General features: G+C 41.3%; 1 protein-coding gene across 1 annotated transcript in view; it reads right to left on the bottom strand.

The window, feature by feature from the left end:
• LOC136378757 (uncharacterized) overlaps positions 1–20,868 on the bottom strand; it is a 34,073-nt gene extending 13,205 nt beyond the window's left edge. Inside the window, exon 1 of the mRNA XM_066345924.1 lies at positions 20,805–20,868. Within this exon, the coding sequence (XP_066202021.1) occupies positions 20,805–20,868 (64 nt within the window). The remainder of the gene's footprint in view (positions 1–20,804) is intronic.
• Between the last annotated feature and the right edge of the window lie 4,577 nt (positions 20,869–25,445).

Below are 25,445 nucleotides of genomic sequence, written 5' to 3'. Positions count from 1 at the left end.
AAATATTATAAATTTTAAAATTTGTGAATTAGAAATTCTGTTTTAATTTATATTTCTATAATTACTCATGAGATTAATTTGATAAGTACAGTGTGTTTGTAAAGTCATGGTGCACTTTTGACTGGTCACAGGAAAGCAACAAAAGACGATAGAAATGTGAAATATGCACCAGATAAAAGGAAAACTTTCCCAGTTTCATAACTATTCAGTGCAGTTCCATGTGGGCTCTCACACACAGATATTTTAGGGTTCCTTAGGTAGCTATCCCGTATAGCCTCTATAGACTCGTCACTGACTGATGGCCTACCAGAACAGGGTTTCTCCACCAAACTGCCGGTTTCCTTCAACTGCAGATCCCACCGAGTAATGTTATTGCTATGTGGTGACACTTCGTTATAAACACACCGATATTCAGGTTGCACTTTGGTCATGGATTCGAGTTTAGCGAGCCACAGAACACACTAAACTTTCCTCTGTACCGTCCACATCTCAACTGGCATGGCCGTGGGCTGCTCCGCTGTATACACGGTGTTACATCATCATCTGCACATGCGCATATGCTGCCACATCATCCTACAGAAACTGGAAGGGTTTTCCTTTTATTTGGTGCAGATTTCACATTTTTGTCATCTTTTGTTGCTTTCCTGTGACTGGTCAAAAGTGCACCATGACTTTACAGACACACTGTACATTAGCTATTTCTGTTTTCTGCTTTGTGAATTTTTTTATACCCATTTTCCTTGAGATCCTTGTGTTTTTCTTAAACATTTTTATATTTATTTATTTATTTATTTATTTATTTATTTATTTATTTATTTTTACAGAGACAGAGAGTCAGAGAGACAGGCAGACAGGAACAAAGAGATGGGAAGCATCAATCATTAGTTTTTCATTGCGCATTGCGACACCTTAGTTGTTCATTGATTGCTTTCTCATGTGCCTTGACCACGAGCCTTCAGCAGACTGAGTAACCCCTTGCTGGAGCCAGCGACCTTGGGTCCAAGGTGGTGAGTTTTTGCTCAAACCAGATGAGCCCACGCTCAAGCTGGCGACTTTGGGGTCTCGAACCTGGGTCCTTGGCATCCCAGTTCGATGCTCTACCCACTGTGCCACTGCTTGGTCAGGCTTATAAACATTTTTATAAAGGAATAATAATAACCACAATTTGTCATACTGTGTAGAAATATTTTTCCAAACTTTTACTTTTAAAGATATATAAATTTCAAAACTTCAAACTTTTATGTAGTTAATATGTTTTTCTTTGAGATTTATTTCATTGCTTTTAAGAGGAAAATTTTATTACTATCAAGACAAAAATATTCATCTATATGGTGTTCATGTTTTGTATGACACCCTTTGTAAACATTTAACTATTTAATTCATCTGAAATTATTTTGGCATGCGATATTATATAAGCTACTTTTACTCAACCTCAAAATATATATACATTTTTAAAAACTTACTCTGAAATATTTCAAGTATAATCAAAATTAGAATAGAATAGCAAGTTCTCTTTGTATCTATTACTCAGATTAAAAAATTATCAACTAATACCAATCATATTTTATTTATTCTTACTTCTTCACTAGTTCCAAATTATTTGAAATTGAATCTTAAACATCCTATCACTTCAACACCTATTTCTGAAAGATAAAGACATTTTTTTCCTTTTCTTAAATTAAGTGAGAGTAGGGAGGCAGAGAGACAGACTCCACGTGTTCCCTGTCCGGGGTCCACCTGGCAAGCGCCCTACGGGTCAATGCTCTGCCCACCTGGGACATTGCTCCATTGCTCAGCAACTGAGCCATTTTAACACCTGGAGCCAACTTACTTGCTCAAACCATTTGAGCCATGGTTGTGGATGGGAAAGAGAGAGAGAAGGGGTTTGGGAATTGAGAGGGGTGGAGAAGTAGATGGTTGCTTCTCCTGTGTTCCCTGGCTGGGTATTGAACCTTGGACTTCTACATGCTAGGCCAATGATCTATCACTGATCTAACCTACCATGTCCATAAAGGCAGTTTTAAAAACATAACAATAATACTGTTTTTATAGCTCAAACATTAATAATTTAAAATTTTTTAAAATTGATTTTAGAGAGAGAAAGGAAGAGAGAGAAACATGGATTTGTTGTTCTACTTATTTATGCCTTCACTGGGTTTATTCTTGTATGTTCCCTGACTGGGGATTGAACCTGCAACCTTGGTGTATCGGGACTATGCTCTAACCCAGGGGTCCCCAAACTACGGCCCGCGGGCCGCATGCGGCCCCCTGAGGCCATTTATCCGGCCCCCGCCGCACTTCCAGAAGGAGCACCTCTTTCATTGGTGGTCAGTGAGAGGAGCATAGTTCCCATTGAAATACTGGTCAGTTTGTTGATTTAAATTTACTTGTTCTTTATTTTAAATATTGTATTTGTTGCTGTTTTGTTTTGTTTTTTTACTTTAAAATAAGATATGTGCAGTGTGCATAGGGATTTGTTCATAGTTTTTTTTATAGTCTGGCCCTCCAATGGTCTGAGGGACAGTGAACTGGCCCCCTGTGTAAAAAGTTTGGGGAACCCTGCTCTAACCTGAGCTATTTGGCCAGGGTAACAGATATTAATTTTTAATATAAAACTTTTACAATAGTGCCATACTTTCATTATACTTTGAATGGAAGTAAAGCATTAAATTGTCATTGGTTCTCAATTCTCCTCAGACTGCAAAGTTTCTCCCTCTTATTTTCCTTGTAATGTATTTGTTGATGAAACAGAATTGTCCTGTAAAGTTTTTTATATTCTAGATCTTGATGATTGAATCCTGTGGTACTGTTTAACATGCTTTTCTACTCTTGTATTTTACTTGATGTTTAGGTCTAGAAACTTGATCATATTCTGATTGCTCTTCTGAACAGAAATATATCCTAGATATTATATATTTCCTTTATTACACACATATTATCAGCTCATCTCCCTTTGGAGGATAATAATCATGATTATTGCCTAGATCCATTAATTAATTTATTATGGATCTAGGGGGCAGTATTCTAATTTTATCCTTTCATCCTCATTTACTGGTAGAATAATTCTCTAATAATTTTTTTCCCTCATGTACTGGCTACCTGTGATACAATTTGTAAAGCAAAATCTTGATTCTTTGCTTTTGTTTAATAATTTTCAAAATGGTGAGTTAGTTCTTTAGCACCTGCCAATGGTGACCAATTAGGTCTTCCCTCTTTCCTTTTTTAGTATTATTATGCACATGTTTATTTAAATATATTCAATGTGTTTTCATCCACTGCAGCTGTTAATGTTAGTGTTGCTTAAATTTTTCTCACTTTGGCCAGTGAAAGCCCCTTCAGGTTGGCTACTGAATGTATTTGGTGTGGACTGCGAAGCCATTGGCAACTTCCTTGCTCTCTGGCCTGGCAGACGGTGTGACCGCCCATGTGTAGCTCCCGCATCACACTGAGCTCATCTTTATCAGAAACCCTGATTCCTTCCAGAGGAAACTAGTGTTGGAAAGCCTGATTTCAGTTCTAGGGAGGCTAGTGGATCGGTCATTGTTTCCAGGCTTTTTTCATTATTCAGAGCTAAGAAATATGTATATTATCTTTAAGATAAAATAGATCATGGAGTTAAATAGGTTCTTTTGATTTATTTTCAGAACTTCAGAATTTTAACTTATCCATATTGATCTGACACCTATATTTCTTTTCCTAATGCTAAAAATCAATTTTCAGTGACACTAGTAAATTACTAATTTGTTTTATTTCACAATATGTATGCAGTTGTCTCAGAATAGCCACACTTATCCCAACAATTAAATGCTACTAATATCCACAGAGTTTAAGATTTTTGTTAGGGGTGTGTGTGTGTCTGTCCATGTGTTGTCTTAGTATCTATTCCACTAAGAATGGTCACTGAAAGTTACCGAGTGGTTCCTCTCAATGTACAGCCACCAACCCAGACCCAAAAGCTTACATTGTTTCATGTTGCTTTTAGTTTTTAGGGTTTGCTAATTTTTGATCAATCTGTAAAGTTTTTTTTTTCCCTAATCTAAAACTCTACTCTTACCTCTGTATCTCATGGTTGGAACATTAAATCAAAAGTGTCGCTAAGAGTATGATATGTATAATGTGACATCCAAAGTCATCACATGTGTGCTGAAACATGCCAGAGTTCTGAATTTTAGTCTATAGAGGAACTCTTAGGGCAGAAAAAGGTTCTGCTCAAATAGCATCATAACACTGCAAGGGACCAAATGAATAGTGCAGTATCTGAGAGGGATTTTATCGGCACATCATGTAGCAATCATGTTATAATTATCACCAACTTGTTTACAGTTGTTTTGAGCTTTTTATTCCCTTCAACTGTGTTGCCAAAATTCTAGTGCCCGAAATTGTTCCCTGAACAGAGAACTGAGGGGAGAAAGGGTGGGCATTGAGCATTGCCAGTCTGTGGTGGTTTTCCTCCGGAGCCGGGAGCTCCACAGAACATCTCCACTCAGGGTGTGCTGGTAGGAGGGATGAAGCTCGTGGGTGGAAGCTCGTCCTTTGGGGCACACTTTGGGGACAGAACTTGGATTAGAAACAAAAGGACCATGGGAGAGGGCTACTTCAGAAGATGTTTTGACTGCTTTTTCCAAGGATTCATGTACGAATCCTTACTTGAAAGAAGGAGGAAAGAAGGAGACAAAACTCAAAGTAGTGTCTCTTTCAAGTTTCTGTTCACACTCCGAGGAACACAAGCTGCTCCTGCTTTGTAGCTCACATGGCATCAAGTGCTGTTCAAGATTGCTAAGAGCCCCTTTTATGAAGGAGCTGCTGGACCACCCCCAGAACCAGGGAAGAGAAGGAAGAGGGAGGAGTCAGGACGGAGCCAGGCCCCCTGTGGGACAGTGGCAGCTGTTGAGACCATTGCTCAGTGACCTTCAGAAAGGAGTATGGACCCCTGCGGAGCGCAGAGCGTAGGGGAAGAGCGCTGGCTGGTGCCGCACCACAGCTAACAGGCTGCACGGAGAGAAGTCTCCAACTCTTCCGAATCCTGGATTGTTCTATGTTCAAGCTAACATGAAATACTTTATGTGTTGTTTTGAATAATTAAATAGGAGCTAAAATTCTTTGATGAGAGGTGGAGCTAGATAAATACTAGTCATCTATTGTGATTACAACCTTAATTTTAGTCCTAGCCTGGAATGGATGGAGGATAAACAGTCTTCATGAAGAAAAGCTTTCTCAATAATCATAGCAGTGGACACCTGTTTAAATCTTTTCCACTACAAAGTACTTTTGCATCCATTGAACATTAGAGGAGTGGAATAAGCCACTCTCATATTGTGAGCTATCACCCAGGGAAGTAACTCTGTCAAAGGACAAAGATTTTGTTAGGGGAATGTTTGCATCGATGGAGGTTTTGACTCTACCGTTTTATGATTTTTTTCTAAGATTCTGGGGCAATAGGAGGAAGTGCCTTTTAGGGACTTTGTCTGGATCTGAGGTAGCTTGACTGCAGCTCTTGGATGCTCTACCTTGCCCTCATACACTGTTCGTTCTTGCTCTTTGCTTCCTTACTGCTGTAAGCTTCCTCTATGGGAATCGACTCTGGCACCCATTCTGCCTTACCACTCCTCCGTGCCTGCTACCTCCCAGTTCTGTGCGGTAGTGCTCAAGTCAAGTTCCCAACTGACTGAGTGACCCAATTTCTGAAAGAAAAACACTCTTTAGGGAGAGTATCGCAGAAGGTTCTGCACCTATTCAGTCTTGAAGTTCAGGTAGACAGAGCTAAGGTAGTTCTTGGCATTGATTTGACCCATTTCCCTCCTAGTTTCACTACTATCTGTGGCAAGTGTAGGACATAAAACTTACATCTGTTTTTTCCTTAGCAGTTCTTAGTGCCAGCATATTAACAAAGAGACAAGGGAAAATGGAGTTCTCCACAGAGAATGTTTACATTGATCATAGCAAAGAGCTTAAATCCATAAAAAAATTAAATACCATATGGGAAAGTTTCACTGGCTGAAAATTCCTCTGTGCTGTACTGGTACATTTCTCCCTTCTCCTTAAACCTGGAAAGTATTGCTCTTTTTACCATCTACATAGTTTTGCCTTTTAGAGAATGTTATGTAATTGGCATAATACAGCACACAGTCTTTTCATACTGGCTTCTTTCTTTTAGAAATGTGCTTAAGCCTGAAGGGTGGTGGCCCAATGGATAGAGCGTCAGCCTGGGAAGTGGAGGACCCAGATTTGAAACCCTAAGGTCACCAGCTTGAGTGCAGGCTTATCCAGCTTGAGCGTGGGGTCACTGGCTTGAGCGTGGTTGCTGGCTAGAACCTAAGGTCGCTGAATTGAGCAAGGGGTTGCTGGCTCGACTGAACCCCCAGTCTGGGCACATATGAGAAAGCAATTAATGAACAACTAAAAGTGCCGCAACTATGAGTTGATGCTACTCATCTCCTTTCCTGTCTGTCTGACCCTGTTTGTGTCTGTCTGTCTCCCTCTCTCTCTCTCTCTCTCTCTCTCACACACACACACACACACACACACACACACAAACAAACAAACAAAAAAAAACGAAAAGAAAGAAATGTGCTTAAGGGTCTTCCATGGCTGGATCGCTTGCTTCTTTATAGTATTAAATAACATTTCATTGTTGGGATGGACCACAGTAAATAAATAAATAAATAAATGAAATGCCAACTTAATCATCATGATAGCTTATATTTGTTTATCATTTTGCAATGTAAAAAAGTAGTTCAGTATATATTATTTGGGAGACTAAAAGGATTGATTGATTATGTAATGAAGTACCACAGTTTTAAATGTTCTAGTAAAAAAATTGCTTAGTGTATTGAGACTGAAGATCATGTAAAGATTAAAGGAAGTTGTGCCTTTCCAACCCATATGCTCTTAGTAGGGTCAGGTTTTTGTTTTTTCTGTGGGAATAAATCAATTGTGTCATTTGTTGTGAGACTGAAGACAGATATTTTATCCAATATCCTATACCTCTCTTGGTCTTTACACAGTAAGATCTTATCTCCATAATTAAGCTTGGGGTATCCCTCTCAAAGGCCTTTGGCATTCTCTGCTTTCAATTTTCATCGTATCTTCCATATAAATACCAAGGACAACATTGGTGTTGGAATTCTCAAAAATATGAGAAGTCTATTATATTCTGCTAATGGTAGTTAGACTAAGTAGTGAGCTATCTGTGAAGAGGTTTTACTCTTTTGAGAGAAAAATTAATAATGTGCATATGTGACAGAGAAAAATGTTGACATGCCTCTCCTGACGTCTATGAATTTTGGCTAACAAGCCAATGCTGCAATGTATGCTTGGTAAGTATACAGACATTCTATAGGGTGCTTGCTGCAACCACTGTCCTGCTCAGTCTATGAAAGAGAAGATTAGAAATTTAAAAAGAATTATTTGAAGGGGACTAATAAAAGAGATGTTGTTTTACCTTCTCTTTTTTATAGAAAAGTGAGGGGTCTCCAGTTGTTTGCAGCATCCTGTAGGGAGAGTCTTTTAGTTGCCAAAATTCTTCCCCCTAGCCTTTTCATCTTTAGTAGAATATTTTAAGGAAAATTTCAGACATTATGTCATTTCATGAGGGTTAAGAAATCTTGCTATATTATTGAAGGTACAGGACAGACAAAAAAATAACACAGTAAACCAGGGGTCCCCAAACTTTTTACACAGGGGGCCAGTTCACTGTCCCTCAGACTGTTGGAGGGCCAGACTATAGAAAAAAACTGAACAAATCCCTATGCACACTGCACATATCTTATTTTAAAGTAAAAAAACAAAACAGGAACAAATACAATATTTAAAATAAAAGAACAAGTAAATTTCAATCAACAAACTGACCAATATTTCAATGGGAACTATGCTCCTCTCACTGACCACCAATGAAACAGGTGCCCCTTCCAGAAGTGCGGTGGGGGCCAGATAAATGGCCTCAGGGGGCCGCATGTGGCCCGCGGGCCCTAGTTTGGGGACCCCTGCAATAAACCTTTAGAGGAAAGAATTCCTTTTTGTCTCTGACTGACAGCCAAGCAAACAAGTGAAAACATAGACCCTCTGGGTAGAGGAGTTCATCAACAACCATCCTAACAGATGCTGCAAAAGGAAGCAACAAAATAAAAGGGTGAATTTTCCCCACATGCTGACCTGCCTGCTCTTGCTGGCACTCAGGGTCCCACCTTGGAAGACGAGCTGCACTCACCTGGAGGACAGAGGAAAGGTACAAGAAATGCTTTTTGCAGCTGGGAGAGGTAGACGGATTCAACAACCCGTTTCTGGCAAGTGATCTGATGGATGCATCATGTGTCAACAAAGAACAGAGAGACACTTCACCCCCATTCTTGAATGCAATGCCCCCTTTCAGGCGTTTAGAATGTGCTAGTATTTCAAATTTAAATCCAAGGTCATTTCTCTGGGCAGGAGGTCACTCTCACATTTCTAAGAAGAGAAAAGAAAAAGTACAAAAGGCCCCAAAAGCCCTGAAAACAAAGGCTCTACATTCTTCCTTTCCTGTTGAAGCACCTTGTTAACCCTATAGTCCCCTCTGCCCATCACAGATAGATTGTCATGGAAATCTTTGTCAGTGGGAAAGAATTGCTAGTTAAAGGAAGATCTTTTTTAATATATTTTTCTTACTTCAAAAACAATACATCTATTGTAGAAAATATGAAACTATAAAAATAAGATAAAAAAATCCAAAGTGTCCTCTGATGGGAGAACAAACAGGGTAAACATTTTGTTATATTTTCTTTTGGTCTCTTAAGCTCTGGTAAATGTATGCATGCTTTTAACCAGTGGAATAATGCCAGACTGAGGCCTTCATTTTTCACTTGAAGATTTTTTCTGGATATTTGGTTGCCTAGGTATTTTTAGCACTTTTCCTGCCCCCTAGGTTTAGCATGCCACGCTGAGAGGCAAGGGGGAAACATCCTTGCCTTGGGCACTAATTATGTTTGTTGGCACTATGGAGATGAGAGCTGCCATGACAGTGATTGCCAGGGGCTCTCAGAGCACTGGGCCTTTAACCTAGAGCTGAGAAATTATCTTCTGCAGTTTCCCTCTTCCTCACCTTTCCAGTATATTCCTAAGACACACATGGCCACTGTACAAATACATCTCCAGTGCATCTTCATCTGAACCCAGGTTACTACCTCCTTTGTCCCATTCATCAACCCTCTGGACTATAGAATACTTGCAGGATTCGCTACTGTACAAGAAATATGCCTCCTGTAGCCATCAGGGCACAATTTTGCACAGAAAAGTAACCTATTGTGTTTCCTCAAATGTCATTAAGGAGGGAAAAGATAAGCTCAGAGCAAGAACCCATATTCAGCATGAATTGCAGATAGAAAGAAAATCAATGCTACTTAAGACAATGAGGAAGGAAACTCAAGAAAGCTAGGAGAGGCACTACCTTCTCTTAGGATCATTTGCTTCCTATTGGGGTTAAGTAGGTTTCTGAAGGTTACAAAGAACCACATTTGTCCAGAATGAAGTGGATCAAGGAATTTAAATTCAAATTGCCACGAGACTGCTCCGCTTTGGTGGTGCTCTTTTTCCTACTAATTGCCTTATTTATTATTGCTATTTGTAATGAGTCACTCTTGACACACCCTTTCCAAATGTTTGAACTTTCTTATTCTGAAAAAATGTTTATAAAATTTGTGATGTATATTTATTATGTCCCTACAACTTCCTTATTTGTTACCTTGGCAAGGTTTGAGGTATAAAACCCAGTTTGATGGCAGGAAGGTTAACCACAGACTCAACTTTGCTCCCCTCATGACCCCTTGACAATAATGGGGTGGGGAGGGGGAGGGAAGCATTGGATGAGGGGGTGGTAGCCTTAGTTGGTAGTTAATAAGATCCAAAGCCTTTATATACATGACTTGTAATTATTTACTTATGGAAGAAAAAGTGGCAGAAATTGCCCTTCATCCATTCTGAGCTTATATGATGCGCTTAAGCTTGTGATTGCCTTAATAACAAAACCAAGAGAATTTCAAGATGAATAAAGCACAGTTTATTCATTCAGCAAGCATTTGTCCAGTGCCTTGCATGTACTAGCATGGGGATATAGAGGTGAGCAGCAGATGGTTTCTTTCTCAGAGCTTCCAGTGTAGTGGTGAAAACACACTGACCTAGTGGTAAGGTAATAATAAAATAATAGAATCTTGTTAAAATAACAGCAAATCCCACAAGGCAGGTTGAAATTAGTGCCATGTTAGAAATACCACTGTAGGGAAATTAAAATTATATAATTTTGATGTCTGGCACATGGAAACCACTATCTGATAATACTGGAAAACAAAATTTTTGTTGCATCCACAAAAACACTGTTCTTACCTAATTTGAGTGTGCTGATCTCAAACCTGACATTAGTTTTTCTCTGTAAGCTACAATTTTTTTGCAATTCAAGATTTTAGGTTTTTATCTTATTGTAAAATTTTCAACATTTAGTTTAACATAATGAAATAGAATGTCTTCTTGGGCATCATCTTTGTGAAAATATAATAACTTATATAATGCAGTAAATATACTAATACACTAAAAGATATGATTGCATCAGAATTTGTCTACAATTTTGAAATTGAACATATTAAAACACTTATTTTAGTCATAAAATTTGTGCAAAACTTATTTAAATTCTATTTAGGCAAAAATTTGCATTTGTAGTTCTTGCATTTGTGTACTTGTTGAGGACAATCTTGTTTGATGCTCCAGCAGCAGTCTTCTCATCACTAACAGCTTCAATATTTTCGGGAAACTTATAAAGGTGACTGTTTAGGAAGTGAATCTTTTTTTTATTAATTTTACTAGGGTGACATCAATAAATCAGGGTACATATGTTCAAAGAAAACATGTTCAGGTTATCTTGTCAATCAATTATGTTGCATACCCATCACCCAAAGTCAGATTGTCCTCCGTCACCTTCTATCTAGTTTTCTTTGTGCCCCTCCCCCTCCCCCTTTTCCTCCCCCCCCCCCATAACCACCACACTCTTATTAATGTCTCTTAGTCTCGTTTTTATGTCCCACCTGCATATGGAATAATGCAGTTCTTGTTTTTTTCTGATTTACTTATTTCACTCCGTATAACGTTATCAAGATCCCACCATTTTGTTGTAAATGATCCGATGTCATCATTTCTTATGGCTGAGTAGTATTCCATAGTGTATATGTGCCACATCTTCTTTATCCAGTCTTCTATTGAAGGGCTTTTTTGTTGTTTCCATGTCTTGGCCACTGTGAACAATGCTGCAATGAACATGGGGCTGCATGTGTCTTTATGTATCAATGTTTCTGAGTTTTGGGGGTATATACCCAGTAGAGGGATTGCTGGGTCATAAAGTAGTTCTATTTTCAGTTTTTTGAGGAACCACCATACTTTCTTCCATAATGGCTGTACTACTTTACATTCCCACCAACAGTGAATGAGGGTTCCTTTTTCTCCACAGCCTCTCCAACATTTGCTATTACCTGTCTTGTTAATAATAGCTAATCTAACAGGTGTGAGGTGGTATCTCATTGCAGTTTTGATTTGCATTTCTCTAATAACTAATGAAGGTGAGCATCTTTTCATATATCTGTTGGCCATTTGTATTTCTTCCTGAGAGAAGTGTCTGTTCATGTCTTCTTCCCATTTTTTTTATTGGATTGTTTGTTTGTTTGTTGTTGAATTTTATGAGTTCATTGTGTATTTTGGATATTAGGCCCTTATTAGGAAGTGAATCTTAATGCTCATGTTACATCCAATGTCGCAGAAAGCCAACAGCATCCTTTGAACCAGAAGTTTATAGTTTTCTGCTTTTTCTGTTGCCAAGGAAGTTTTTTGTAACTGCCACAAAAGACTGCCATGCTTCTTTCTACTCCTTATTCATCTTCCTGGCAAATTTGTCACATATGAGGGTTCGAATTTGAGGGCCATCGAATACACCTGCTTTTATCTTCTCGAAAGACAAGGCAGGAAAAGCAGAAATAATATGTTGAAAACATTCACTTTCTCTATTCAAAACCTGAACAAACTGCTTCATTAAGCCAAATTTGATGTGAAGTGGGGGAAACGATCCTGTCTCGATTAACTACAGGTTCATTCACAATATTTTGCATCCCTACTTCTGGAACTTCATGTTTCGGCCACTCCTGTGTCCAGTGTTTCTCCCGAGCTTGGCTGTCCCACAAACACAGAAAGTAAGGATACTTCGTGAAACCTGTCTGTTGTCCTAGCAGGAAATTTACCATTTTAAGATCCACACAAATGATCCAGTTATGCTCTTCATACTGCAGAAAGTCGAGGACAATTTTTATGTCATTTTTACTAAGTCATTCAATTCGGGTTGGCTAAACTGCTGAGGAGTTAGTGACTGCTTGGCATCAGAAGAAGACTCGTCAGATTCTACAACCATTTCCTCATGCATCTTATCAAAATACACTAGATCACCATGTTCACTTTCTTCGTCCTTAGAAGAAATAAAACCATTGAAAACTGGAACCGGGAGTGTCTCAGAGTGTGGGATAGGTCATATTGCTGAAGGAATATTAGGATATGTGATCATATGCCATTTTTTCTTGCCGATGCCCTTTGTATGGATCAGATAGAAATAACAGTCACTGCTGTGGTCCTTAGGTTCACGCCAAACCATGAGAATACCAAAAGGCATTCCTTTGCGTTTTCCTTTTGTTCAGTCACAAAGCATTTCCTCACAATTATGACACAATATGAGGAGCCCAATTCTTGTCCCCCCCCAATTCTTGTCTTGATCGCCAAGGGGAACTTGAAAATAGGCAATATATGCATGTGTCACAAATGATGAAATATTGCGCCTTTGATGTTGAAGTGTGTAACAGCCACATATATAATAGAAGGTGTCAGGACTATCCTTACATTTATACCTACTCAAAGAAGCCATGATTCAATCTTAAAACCAAATAAGAGGGTGTTTTTTATCAGATAATAATTTTTTACATTTAAAAACAACTACAATTATGTAAAAGTGATGTTTGTAAAACATTAATTGCCTTGTGGTTATGTTCAGTCCAAGAGTCATTGCCCTTTAACTTCAATTTAAAAACCAATGCATGCATGCATGCAAAAAAAACCAATAACCAATGCATGCCATTAACTGTAACAAAAAGAAATTAAAACTGCATAAAATCTAAAGCATGCACAAAAAAACGGATTTCAGATTTGGAATCAGCGATGCAGAAATATATAGAAACAGTTCTAAAACCTCATGCAACAGAAAATGAAAAAATATTGTTCCGCAGTGAATGAACGATATCAGGGAAGGTATCCATAAGGGAATGTTACAGCTGAACTGATTGTTGAGGGGGAGCAGGGTTTTGTCAGGAACTGACTAGAGAGTTTATGCAGAGACCCAGGTATAAAAGTGCATGAGATGTTCAAAAAGTGCCAATAAATTCTATGTGGTTGATCTGGGAATGCAGAGAGAGGTAGCAGAAGCACATTCCATGAAGGACTCTGAATACCATGTTAAGAGTGTGAACTTTATTCTCTAGGTCATGGGCAACTAAAAGTCAGAACAGGAAAGTTACATCACATTTGGGTTTAGGCAGATAATTCTGAGGGCATTTCAGGAGAAATCTATAGTAAAGGTGAGACTAGCAGTATTCAACTGAGAATTTGCATGCACCTCTGTTACCAATGATTGACTCCCACGATGCCTTTGAGGCAGACAGTTCTGGTTGCCATCCTTGTTTACTCAGAGGACTGTGCAGGGTGGCATGCTGAGTTCCCAGGAAGTCTGGTCTCTCAGTTCTAGTTCTGACGCTGCCAGTGCTCCTTCCTTTCTTTGGTAAGAAAGGGACTGCATTCCGGGATCTCTTCATTATAACTGCATGTCTGCCTATAAGCTATTGGCTCTTGATTTGAAATTACTAAGACTAAGGGAGTATCAGGATTATAGGTCATTAAGTTTTTGATCAAAGGAGCAATGTTACTACTACTATTATTATTTATTGATTTTAGCAAGAGGGAGTGGGGAGAGAGGATTGTTGTTCCATGTATTTATGCATTCATTACTTGTTCCCCGTTTATGCCCTGATGACAGGGTGGGGGGAGAGGAGGATGGAACCCTCAACCTTTGCATGTTGGGGCAATGCTCTAACCAAATGAGCTACCCAGCCATGGCCACTCCTATTATTATTATTACTTTATTTTTATAAATAAAATTTGTTACCATGAATTGTCAAACTCAATGACCTCTTTAGCATCACCTGATATGCATGTGATTCTTCTCTCGTTGGTAACCAGCTGTTTGGCCATCTCTGCAGCTGGAATTCACTTGTTCATAAAATGTCTTATAATAGCTGTTAAATAATTTGATGATTAGTACAATATAGTCTTTAAATAATGAATATATAGAAATTAACACATTGGTTCTATGCACTCCTGTAAACACTTTTTCCTACATAGTCAATGAACACTATTTGAAAATGGTGAAACATATTTTTAGAGAGCAAAGATATTTGATCATTAGAAGAGACGTGATGGGAGAAAGGAGAGGCTATTGAGAGTTTCAGTAGGAAGAATTCTAGTGGTATAGCTTTATTTCAGTTGAGTTGTTTCTTATAAATAATAGCCACTTTTTATGAGTTCCACCAAATAGAATAAATAACTTTATCTTATAATAAAATTTTAAATTAGATTCACATTAGGTATTCATTGGAGCCACAGACTGTGAAAAGCTTCCCAAATCACTGAAACTTGCTATACGAGCAGGAGCTTTCTAACAGGGTATGAGTTAGTATCTGTAGTGGTTACTGAGTTTCATTGGCGTTGAACTGTGATGCTAAAAACTAAAGCCCATGACTAGGTACGGTCATTAAAAGGAATCTCAGACTCACTCTACATGAAAATATACATGGATTTCCTTGTGGCTACTTGGGTGAGATGGGATTGTCAGCAGTGACGGCAGGATTTGAATTATACTTGTCTGAGATATGTGTTCTTTCTGTGCAAGTACTTAGAAATTTCATTATTTCTGTTAGTAAATCTAAGGTTGAATTTTTAATTATGGGTGTTTTTCCCTCTGCCATATTGAAACTTTAGAAGCATTAAAACATCCTAAGGCATCTTCAGATGCAGTTTATGTACAGTATGCTGTTCGCAGGTGGGCTTCCTCAGAGCCTCCATTCCTCTCTCCCTCTCACCTCCCCCCACCTCCCAGTCTTAACCCAGTGTTGTCTCAGCTTGTTTGATTTTTGGCACACAGAGCTAATTGATTCTTGAGGTAAAGTCAGCCCTGTCCGACTCAGGGGGCGTGGGGGACTGGTCAGACTTGGTGAGCTGGCCGAATAATAGCCTGAAGATGCGCACTCTTATCCCATCCAAGTGGACACATTCTACTCGGGTTTAATGAGGGACTCCCATGTCTGGCAGGAGGGTTGGGAAAGCAGTGGTGAGCTTACCTCTGTGATTCAGAGGTGATTAATATTTTGATCAGATAATTTTCTGCTGAAAGGCTACCTGGAAATAGCTTTTCAGCGTTTTTTTCCCCCTCAGGTCAGAATTATTAAAGTGGTGAAGGTGTTGGAAATAATGAGGATATTCTATATAGTATGGATGCTGACCTAATACATTCTGAAAGGCATTCAAAAAGTTGTATATTTCAGGCTCAGTTTTGGAGATTACAAAAAAGGGTTAATGATGAACTCAGGCTGTTGTCCCCGATTCTCCATCTCTCACAGCTACCCTTTTCATCTTCTGATTTCACGTGGAGTGACGTTGACGGAAAGGGGACTTTGGAGACCAGTTGAGCACTGCCTCATGGCTGCTTCCACTTTGTTCTCTTTATTCCCTAATGGGTAATATCCATAGCAGAAAACAAAAACAAACAAAAAACCAGTATCACCTCCAAAAGAAGAGCTTCACTCTTTAGCCTAAAGCTGAGTAGAGGTAGGCACTTGGCAAGTACTTGTGAATTCAGGGTTCTGACAAGCTCCTAGGCCAGGACCAAACGTCCCCCTCCCCTGGCTCCTCCCCATGTCTGGAACTGGCTTTTGGAGCAGCATCTCCCAAGCTGGTGTGCACCAGAATTCCAGGGGCGTCTTGCTAACAATTCTGAGGCCCAGCCCTCTCCTACGTCAGCAAGCCCAGGTGCTGTAGGTTGCATTAGCTCTCCTAGGTGATTCTGATACATAGGAGTGTGTGAGAACCATGGTGTAAGAGGCTTTCTAGGGACAGCCACAAGTTCCACTGTGAATCCAGGGCCTTTTGATGGGGATGTGTATTAAAGACTCTTTCAGGTGTACTTATCATCACTATTGAGAAGGCAGCGTGAGCTTCTGCCTTGAAGTTATGGACTAAACCCAAAAGCTTTAGATGGAAGATTATTTCAAGGGGTTGTTATGAGCCTGTTTATAAGCAGGCTTTCCTATTTGAGTAAATTATAGAACCTTTAATAAGTTTATTGTGAATTCCTAAGAGATAGTATAATATGAGATACTTATCAGATTTATAGTATTTGGGCATAGGATTATTTTGCTCATAGAGAATATTATTAGATTTATGAGGTTGCATAGTTCCTTCTTTAGGAAATTCTACTTTAATGATTTTTTGAAGCTACATTAGAATCTGATTCAAGTTATGTTTGTGCATTATGAAAAAGGACAACATGAGGACTCAAACATTTCCACTGGTGAACTAGTGTGAAAATCAGTGGTCTTTTTTTTTTTTCCTGCAGCAGTCTGCCAATGCAATTATGGTGTATACAAAGAGATAGTTTGCTTCAGCTTTACTGAGTTTGTTCTTTCGTATTTTTAAGCATTTTTATGATGGTTCTTTGGCTCATTAGCCTCAAAGGAGGCTGCTACTGTCTTTTTCTACTTGATTTACCCAGGCCACTGTGGCTTTATAAGATATGAGCTAAAATAGCAAGGAATAAAAGTTTAATATACCCCAAGAGCCCAGATGCATTCATAACATTTTGTTCTTTTGGGTTTTTTCAGAAATAAGATGTCCACATAGGAACAAATCAAATCATTGAAAGAAAGCAATGAGCTAGGCAAAACCCCCTATGCAAATTATTTATGTTGAAACATCTCACATAACAAGCTTTTACAAATTGATGAGTAGAGTTCTTTCTTGTAACAGTTTCTACACAGGACTCTATGACTAATTCAGGGACCGTGGTTTCAGGCTGCTCCACCCAGTTATCAAATACCTCCATGCCCTCCAGCCCGCTCAGTCTGCCTTCTGCAGCTCCGCAACCCTGTCATCCACTCCTTCACCGTGGCTCAGAGACCCATTGAAGAGGTCAGAGACGGCTCATCGCCTGTCAGGCTGCCAGACTCAATTCAGGACTGCGCCCAGCTCAGTGCTCAGACCGCCCAAACGTCCCTACCTCTTCCCCTCGCCTGAGGCAGGGATCAAAGATTTTCACATTTAATTGCACCAGGCAGAGGATGAAATCAAAGTCACAGAGACCAACCAACCTATTTAAAGAGAGTGAGGAAGCTGTTATATGAGTTGAGGTGACAGTGGCTGTGGGAATAGGGCTGAAAGATTCAGAGTCCAGTTTATTTGGTGGCTAAGAAGCTTAAGGTAGCTCATAGAGATTAATCCTGCAAACAGCCCTGGGATATAGATAAATCTGTATTAATTTAAATTGCAAAATGTTCTCTACCTGCCTAGTTTGTCTTGAGAAAGAAAATATTTTTCCCAGAAAGGCATGGGAAGAAGGGAGGAAGTAATGGCTGGAGGTTGGCTCATTTGTTCTCATCACTTGACATGTGAGTAAGAGAAAGTCAGTTCTCAGTGTGACTGAGCAGAACATTGCAGCTTCTTAGATCTCCAGCCACTGTCCCCACATCCCTGTTACTTAGTTCCAAGCAGAAGCGGGACAGGGAAATGCTAGGTGAGGCATGACACAGCGCATCCTGTACCAAGTCTGGTCTGAGCACTGCATGTGTGCCCGCATCAGCCCTGTGCAGCAGTTCTGTTATTACCCATCTGCCTTCCAGAGGGAGAAAACTGAGGCCAGAAGAGGTGAAGCAGTACAGTCAAGAGAGCATGACATTCAAACCCTGGTGCTCTCTCTAGAGCAGGGGTCGGGAACCTATGGCTCATGAGCCAGATGTGGCTCTTTTGATGGCTGCATCTAGCTCGCAGACAAATCTTTAATAAAAAAAAATAATAATGTTAAAAATATAAAACATTCTCATTTATTACAATCCATTCATTTCCTACTGCTCATGTTCATGGTTGCGGGTGGCTAGAGCCAATCACAGCTGTCCTTTGGGACAACACCAAATTCTTATTGGATAATGCATAATGTACATGGGTCATTGTGAAGTCAGGAAGTAAACTTCCCTCCTTTTAATCAAGTAGTCAGCTAGCTAATTGCAGAAACTCTTTTGACGAAGAAGATGGCTAAAAGAAAAAAAGATGAGGAGTATTGTACTTTTCAGCAGGAATGGACAGAGGAATTTGCCATTGTGGAGAGAGCAGGTTCTGCAGTGTGTCTAATATGCAATGATAAAATTGCATCAATGAAACGGTCAAATAAAATATCACTTCGACACATGCCATACTACATTTGCATCAAAATATCCAGCGGGAGACAGCAGAAAGAAAGCATGTCAAGACTACTGTGCAGAGTGCAAGCTAGTCAGCAGCAACTCTGTGTTTGGACCCAGCAAGGTGACTGGAATTCGGTGACTGGAATTCTCACTTTGCTTTAGCAATTGTGAGAAATGGAAAGCCATTCACAGATGGGGAGTATGCCAAAACATTCATGCTTGATGTTGCCAATGAACTTTTTGACGACTTTTCAGATAAAGACAAGATAATCAAAGGAATAAAAGACATGCCTCTGTTGGCAAGAACTGTTTACGATCGTACCATCATGATGGCAAATGAAATTGAGGCAACACAAATGAAGGACATAAATGCAGCACCATTCTCTTCTCTCGCTTTGGATGAGTCAACAGACGTAAGCCATTTATCCCAGTTCAGCGTGATTGCAAAGTATGCTGTCGGTGACATACTATGTGAGGAAAGTCTTGCTGTTTTGCCTATGAAAGAGACAACAAGAGGGGAGGATTTACTCAAGTCTTTCACTGAGTTCACTAAAGAAAAAAATCTATTGATGGATAAACTTATTTCGGTGTGTACTGATGGTGCTGCATGCATGGTGGGGAAAAACAGGATACATCCTACATCAGGAGGCACTTTGTGCTCAGATGTGTGGTGAGCAGCTTGGTGAGGTGATGTCGCTGGTCATTTGGGTGCTCAACTTGATTGTTGCCCGAGCTTTAAATGAACGCCAGTTTAAAACACTGCTGGATGAAGTTGGGAATAATTATCCTGGTCTGCTTCTGCACAGCAATGTGCGTTGGTTGTCAAGAGGGAAGGTGCTCAGCCGTTTCACAGCTTGTCTGAGCGAAATCCGGACTTTTCTTGAAATGAAAAACATCGAGCATCCTGAGTTAGCTAATACTGAGTGGCTCCTGAAGTTCTACTATCTCGTGGACATGACTGAACTTAAATAAATAAAAATTAAAAAACATTTTGCTGTTTAAAAACTATTCTTTTTCATTTTGCAAGAACTAGTTTGAAGTATGCACACTGAAATCTTAGACAGATGAAAACCAGCTCAATGTGAAAATGCAAGGTGTTGGAAATACAGTCTTATCCCTTCAACAAGCAGTGTTTGCATTCGAAAACAAGCTGAAACTCTTTATTGCCAACATTGAAACAGGTTGTTTACTACACTTTGAAAAACTGGGAGAATTTAAAGATGCATGCCCAGCAAGTGACCCTGCTCAACATCTTGATTTCCAGCAGCTAGTGGGCTTCACATCTAATCTCCTGCAGTCATTCAAAGTGCGCTTTGGAGAATTTTGTGAGCACACTCGTCTTTTTAAGTTCATCATCCATCCACATGAGTGTGCAGTGGACAGCGCCGACCTGAGTTACATCCCTGGTGTCTCCACCAGAGATTTTGAGCTACAAGCTGCTGACCTGAAGGCCTCAGACATGTGGGTGAATAAGTTCAAATCACAGAATGAAGATTTGGAAACACTTGCAGGACAGCAAGCAGAGTTGGCAAGCAAACACAAGTGGGGAGAAATGAAAAAACTTCAACTCACAGACCAGCTGATTGTCAAAACTTGGAACACGCTTCCCGTCACATACCACACACTGGAGCATGTGAGTATTGCTGTACTGACAATGTTTGGTTCTACGTATGCATGTGAGCAGTCTTTCTCACATCTAAAGAACGTTAAGACCAACCTACAATCATGTTTAACGGATGGAAGTCTCAACGCCTGCATGAAGCTTAACCTCACCACGTATCAACCAGACTACAAAGCCATCAGCAAAACCATGCAGCACCAGAAGTTGCTTTATTCATCATTGGTTAGCAACAGTATAACAACGTTATTAAAAAGAATTCAGAGACTTATTGTACTTTAAAAGTGTTGGTCTTACATAAAATGCACATATTTACTAGTATTTAGTGTTAAACATTGTATGGCTCTCACAGAATTACATTTTAAAATACTGTATGTGGCATTCATGGCTCTCTCAGCCAAAAAGGTTCCTGACCCCTGCTCTAGAGTCCATATTCTTTATTGCTGCACTCTGCTGCTTCTCAGTGATACCTAGCACAGTAAGACTAGGGAGACAGATGAAAGAAAAAAGTCAAAATTTTATGCATGCCAATGCTAATTATGTTACATTTGGAAGGCTGGTTATCCTTACTTCTTGGTAAGGCCTGATTATTGCTGTCTTACTGTTTTGCATATTTGTCTCCCGGCTTGGACACTTCTCACCTGCTCTTCCAGGCTCCACCTTCCCCGCAGAGGCATTCCCAGACACTGTCATGAGCTGGACCATCATGACCCTTCAGTAGCTCCTGCCTCTCCCATGACTTACAGTGGAGGCTGTACCACATGGTCTTCTCTGGCCTCTCAGTGTCATAATTGCTTCTCATATGTGCCTTGACCAGGCAAGCCCAGGGTTTTGAACTGGTGACCTCAGCATTCCAGGTCAACGCCCTATCCACTGCACCAGCACAGGTCAGGCTGGCCTCTCAATCTCTAGTTCAAAGTTAGAGTATTGGTAAGTGCTCAGGAAGGAGGTCCTGCCTAATTGCTAGAGGATCATAATAAGATGCGGGAGAAGCCCACAAATGGATTAACTCTCTGAAGTCATCAGTTAACACCAGCTAGCCATTTCCATGGGAGAAACACCCGTGGGAGGCTGTGCCATTCTGAAGTTCACCTCCTGCCTCTCGGATCATTCTTTCTCAGCTGATTCCATGGTTTGTGTTTTTTGGCTGCTCAGTAAACATAGATGTCCTTCTCCATCATTTCCCTCCCTCCCTACCCCAGGAAGGAGGTGGCTTCTCTCCTTCTACAGCTGAAAACATCTCCCACCCTTTGCTTACTTTTTATCTTAGCTAGTGGATAAAGCCTGTCTGTCACTAGAAATTCTGGAGTCAGACTCAGCTCCCTCCCCTCACCCGCCTCCGCCAACAATCTACATATTGCCTCTCAAATCCGTGTCCTCCTTTCTGTTCTGTCACTGGTCCAACCCACCCTCCATGTCCTCAGCAAGCCCGCTAACTTCTCTTCTTCCTCCAATCCAGGGGCTGGCAGCAGCAGCCCGTGGCCCAGATCTGGCCCGAGGACCGTTGTTGTAGGAAATGCTTGATTGGAACACAGCCACATCCATTTGTTTATGTGTTTGTTTCTGGCAGCCCAGTTGAGTAGTTGCAAAAGAAAACTTACAGGCTGCAAAGGTTAAAATAGTTACTATCTGACTCTTCACAGAAAAGGTTTGCAGACCCTGCTCTATCTACTGGGGACTGTCCTCCTCCCCATGCCGCCAGAGACAACTGCTCTTACTTCCCTCCTGAACAACCCCTGGCTCTCATGTACCTGAGAAAATAAAGGACAAGTGCTGCAGCCTAGTATTCACGCCCTCACGGCACCCCCTGTCCATCATGACCTCAACGTCTGTACCCCTATCTACACTCCAGTCTCCAAAATCACCTCACTGCCCATCATTCCAAACACACTTGTGTAACTCCTCTCTTCTTTGCTGTGTGCAAATCTCCAAGGCTTGGCTCAGATGCTACCTCCTCTGTCACCTCCACACTTGGAAATGTAGCTCCCAATATTCTCTTTTATGCGTCCCCATCAGCGTTCGTCTGGCACTTCCTGTGAATATCTGTGTGGCATGGATAGTTCTACAGCAGCCTCTTCACTGGTCTCCACCCTCCCTGCCCTTGTCCACTCTTACTCCCTTACAGTCTGTTTTCCATAGAGAAGATATATTAATATTTTTAAAACATTATTCAGATGACTTCATCTTCCTGCTCATTGTTCTCAGAATAAAATCAAACCTACCTGCTCTGGGCTCTGGACTCTGTGCCCTGAGCTCTGCCTCGCCTCTTCCCTCCCTCTGGCTACAGTTTATCTCTTTCTGTTACTAAACATGTAAAACTTGTTGCCATCTTAGGACATTGTCACTTGCAAAAAAGCATTTTAACCCTTCAAGGTAGGGATTTAAAAAACAAACAAAATGTGTTTCTTACTATATTCCAAGTGCCTAGACCCATGCCTGGCACATTGTTGTGCTTAGTAAGTGATTAATTGGATGAGTCTTCCTGGTTCCCCAATCTGGTAATGGTTGTTGAATGAATGTATTTTACAAACCATTTATTCAGAGGCTGGTAGGCAAGGCTAGCTGCCTTGTATTTCAAAGTCCTGAATTTATTTCTCTGAGTACCTGCAAACCCCGGGGGGGGCTTAGGCTGAGTAGTGGAAGGGAGAAATGAAATGCATCATCCTCAGGAAGAAGAGCTGTAGTTGTTGGAAATGGGGTAGCTAGGTGAGAGGTGACACGGAACCTTATGTGAGAAACACGTTTGAAGTCAGAGGTGGAAATCAGGAGTGCAACAGGATGCAAAAAGGAACAGTTGTAGAGGTCAGCTCAAAACGTGCCTGTAGCAGCCCTGGGGCTGGTGGCTCAGTGGATAGAGCATCAGCCTGGTATATGGATGTCCTGGGTTTGATCCCTGGTCAGGGCATAAGAGGAGTGACCATCTGCTTCTCCACACCTCCCTTTCCCCCTTCTCTCCTTCTTCCTTTCCTGCAGACAGTGACTCAGTTGGTTTGATTGTGGCCCCAGGTGCTGAGGGATAGCTTTTTAGGCACATCAGCGTCAGGTGCTAAAAATAGCATGATACTTGAACATCAGCCCCAGATTGGGGTTGCCAGGTGGATCCTGGTTGGGCACATGCAGGAGTCTGCCTATCTCCCCTCCTCTCACCTAAAAAAACAAAAACAAAAACAAACATGAAGACATGACTGTAGGTAGGGATTGGAGTCTGCTTTCAACTTCATGCTGCAGCTCTGGGGCCCTGACTTGCATGAAAGGAACCCTGCAGGTGAGCCAGGCATGCTTCAGTGGCCCTTTCAAAACAGAGCCTCCTGCCCCTGTCCAGCCACAGCCCTGAGAGTGCGTGCAGAGCTCTGTTGGCCTGACTGCCAGTGTCCTGGGGCTGTTTGTCAGGAAGGATTCACTTGTAAAGAACTTTTTCCATGGCTTCCTAGGAATTAGACCTTTTCTCAAGTTAAGAGTCTAAGTGCCACGCCTTAAGGGTGCCAACGACACTTTCTGAAAGGGGATTTATAATGGAACTTCATTTTCCACCAATGTACAGACAACTCCTGGACTCCTCGCCCGTAATGCGGTCAGCTCTGCTTCAGTGGGCACGTGGGCGTTTCTCAGCGGCACCCCTGCAGCTTGCTGTTCAGGGCCTGGCCTGGGAACAAAAGGGCTTTGTGTGCTTGCTGCTGGCTGTGCCAGGACCAAAGTTTTTCTCTCCTGCCCTAGAGGCCAACTTCTCTCTCTCTCTCTTTCTCCCTCCCTCCCTCCCTCTCTCTCTTTCTGTCTCTCTCATTTTGAGCTCTGGTCTTGAGAAAATACAAGAAAAATCTTCTATTAAACAAATGCTCATGGACTCAAATCCATTCCATTGGAAGGTTCAGGCCACTTGGAAATATAAGAGAACAATTGATTTTCAAAACTGGATTAAGTTTCTATTGATATAAGGTCTATTATTAAATTATAGGGAAAAAGCATGCTTACTCTTTTTCAAATTGGACTTTTGTGTGTTTGCTCAGTGCCGTCTTTGTATGAGTTTATTCTCTTAAGAACCATGTTTCTGGACATAGCCTCAAATGGGTCCCCTGAGAAATCCACACTCTTTGGAGGCGTGAAACAGCAGGGGGCTGTTGTTTGGGCTGGGTGGTAGACAACCCGGTGAGGTTGAACTTCAGCCAGCCCCTGGATCGGACAGAGGTGGCTTCCACTCCAGCTCTTCAGAAATAGTTTGGCATTCCCTCACTTCATCATGGGGCCGAGACTGATCAGCTTTAAAACTGTTGCTAGGCGTGGATAAGCAGATTGGATTCTTCCCAAAAGGCATCGGGAAAGCCCTCTCCCCTCCGCATTTCTGATTTCATGCCCTTTCGGGCAGGGGACAGGGTTTCTAGGCAGAGACACGTGGAAACACTCTAGACTCCCAGCGTCTCACCTAGGGTTCCAGACGTGGAGGGCACCCCCACGTTCCCACAGCCACCACTGCCTGCCCTTGACCTCTCTCTCAGCCTCTTTCACTTTCAGTCATCTCAGTCGAGGCTGGGCTTTCCTGGAGGTTGGTGAAGTGTGTCTCAAATGCTTTATCCAGATAGTCAGGACACCTGGCACTTAGGAAGGGCTCTGTTCAGTGCATCTCTTCTGCCAGAAGTCAGTTGGCCTCCTCTGGCTCTCAAGCCAGATTCCAAGATTCCCCACCTAGGCACTCCACTTGGGCATTTCATTCCTTTGGACTCTCCCGTTCTGTGCACTAGTCGGGCAGACACCTAGCTGGGGAGTGCGGGCTGTCCTGCGGCACCTGGTGGTGGCAGGTGGCAGCCACTGATCGCCACGCTCCTTCCTGCCAGGCCTGTGCGAGCCCCAGCTCTTCTCACACATGCCGCTTTCAGCAGCTTCAGGGTTGCGCTTGAGATGAAACATCTGCCATCAGTTGTGGCTTGAATTCTGTCTCCCAGAAAACATACATTGAAGTCCTAACTCCAGATACCTGTGAAGGGGGCCTTGTTTAGAAATAGGGTCTTTGCACAGGTCATCAAGGCAAGATGAGGTCATCCTGGATTAGTGTAACACTTCATCAAATGACTGGTGACCTCACAAACAGAAGGACATTTGGAGACACACTAACACACAGAGAGAAATTGGCAGAGAGGGGCAGAAATTGCGCGATGCAGCTACGTAATCCAAGGAATGTCAAGGATTGCAAATGGCAGAAGCTAGGAAGGGGCAAAGAAGGGCTCTTCTTGAGGGAGCATGGTCTCACTGACACTTTGACTTTGGACTTCTAGCTTCTGGAACTGTGAGAG

This window comes from Saccopteryx leptura, chromosome 7, assembly GCF_036850995.1.
Source record: "Saccopteryx leptura isolate mSacLep1 chromosome 7, mSacLep1_pri_phased_curated, whole genome shotgun sequence".
NCBI classification, from domain to species: Eukaryota; Metazoa; Chordata; class Mammalia; order Chiroptera; family Emballonuridae; genus Saccopteryx; species Saccopteryx leptura.
Note: the sequence above shows the minus strand (reverse complement) of the source record. Positions and strands in the feature narration are given on the sequence as shown.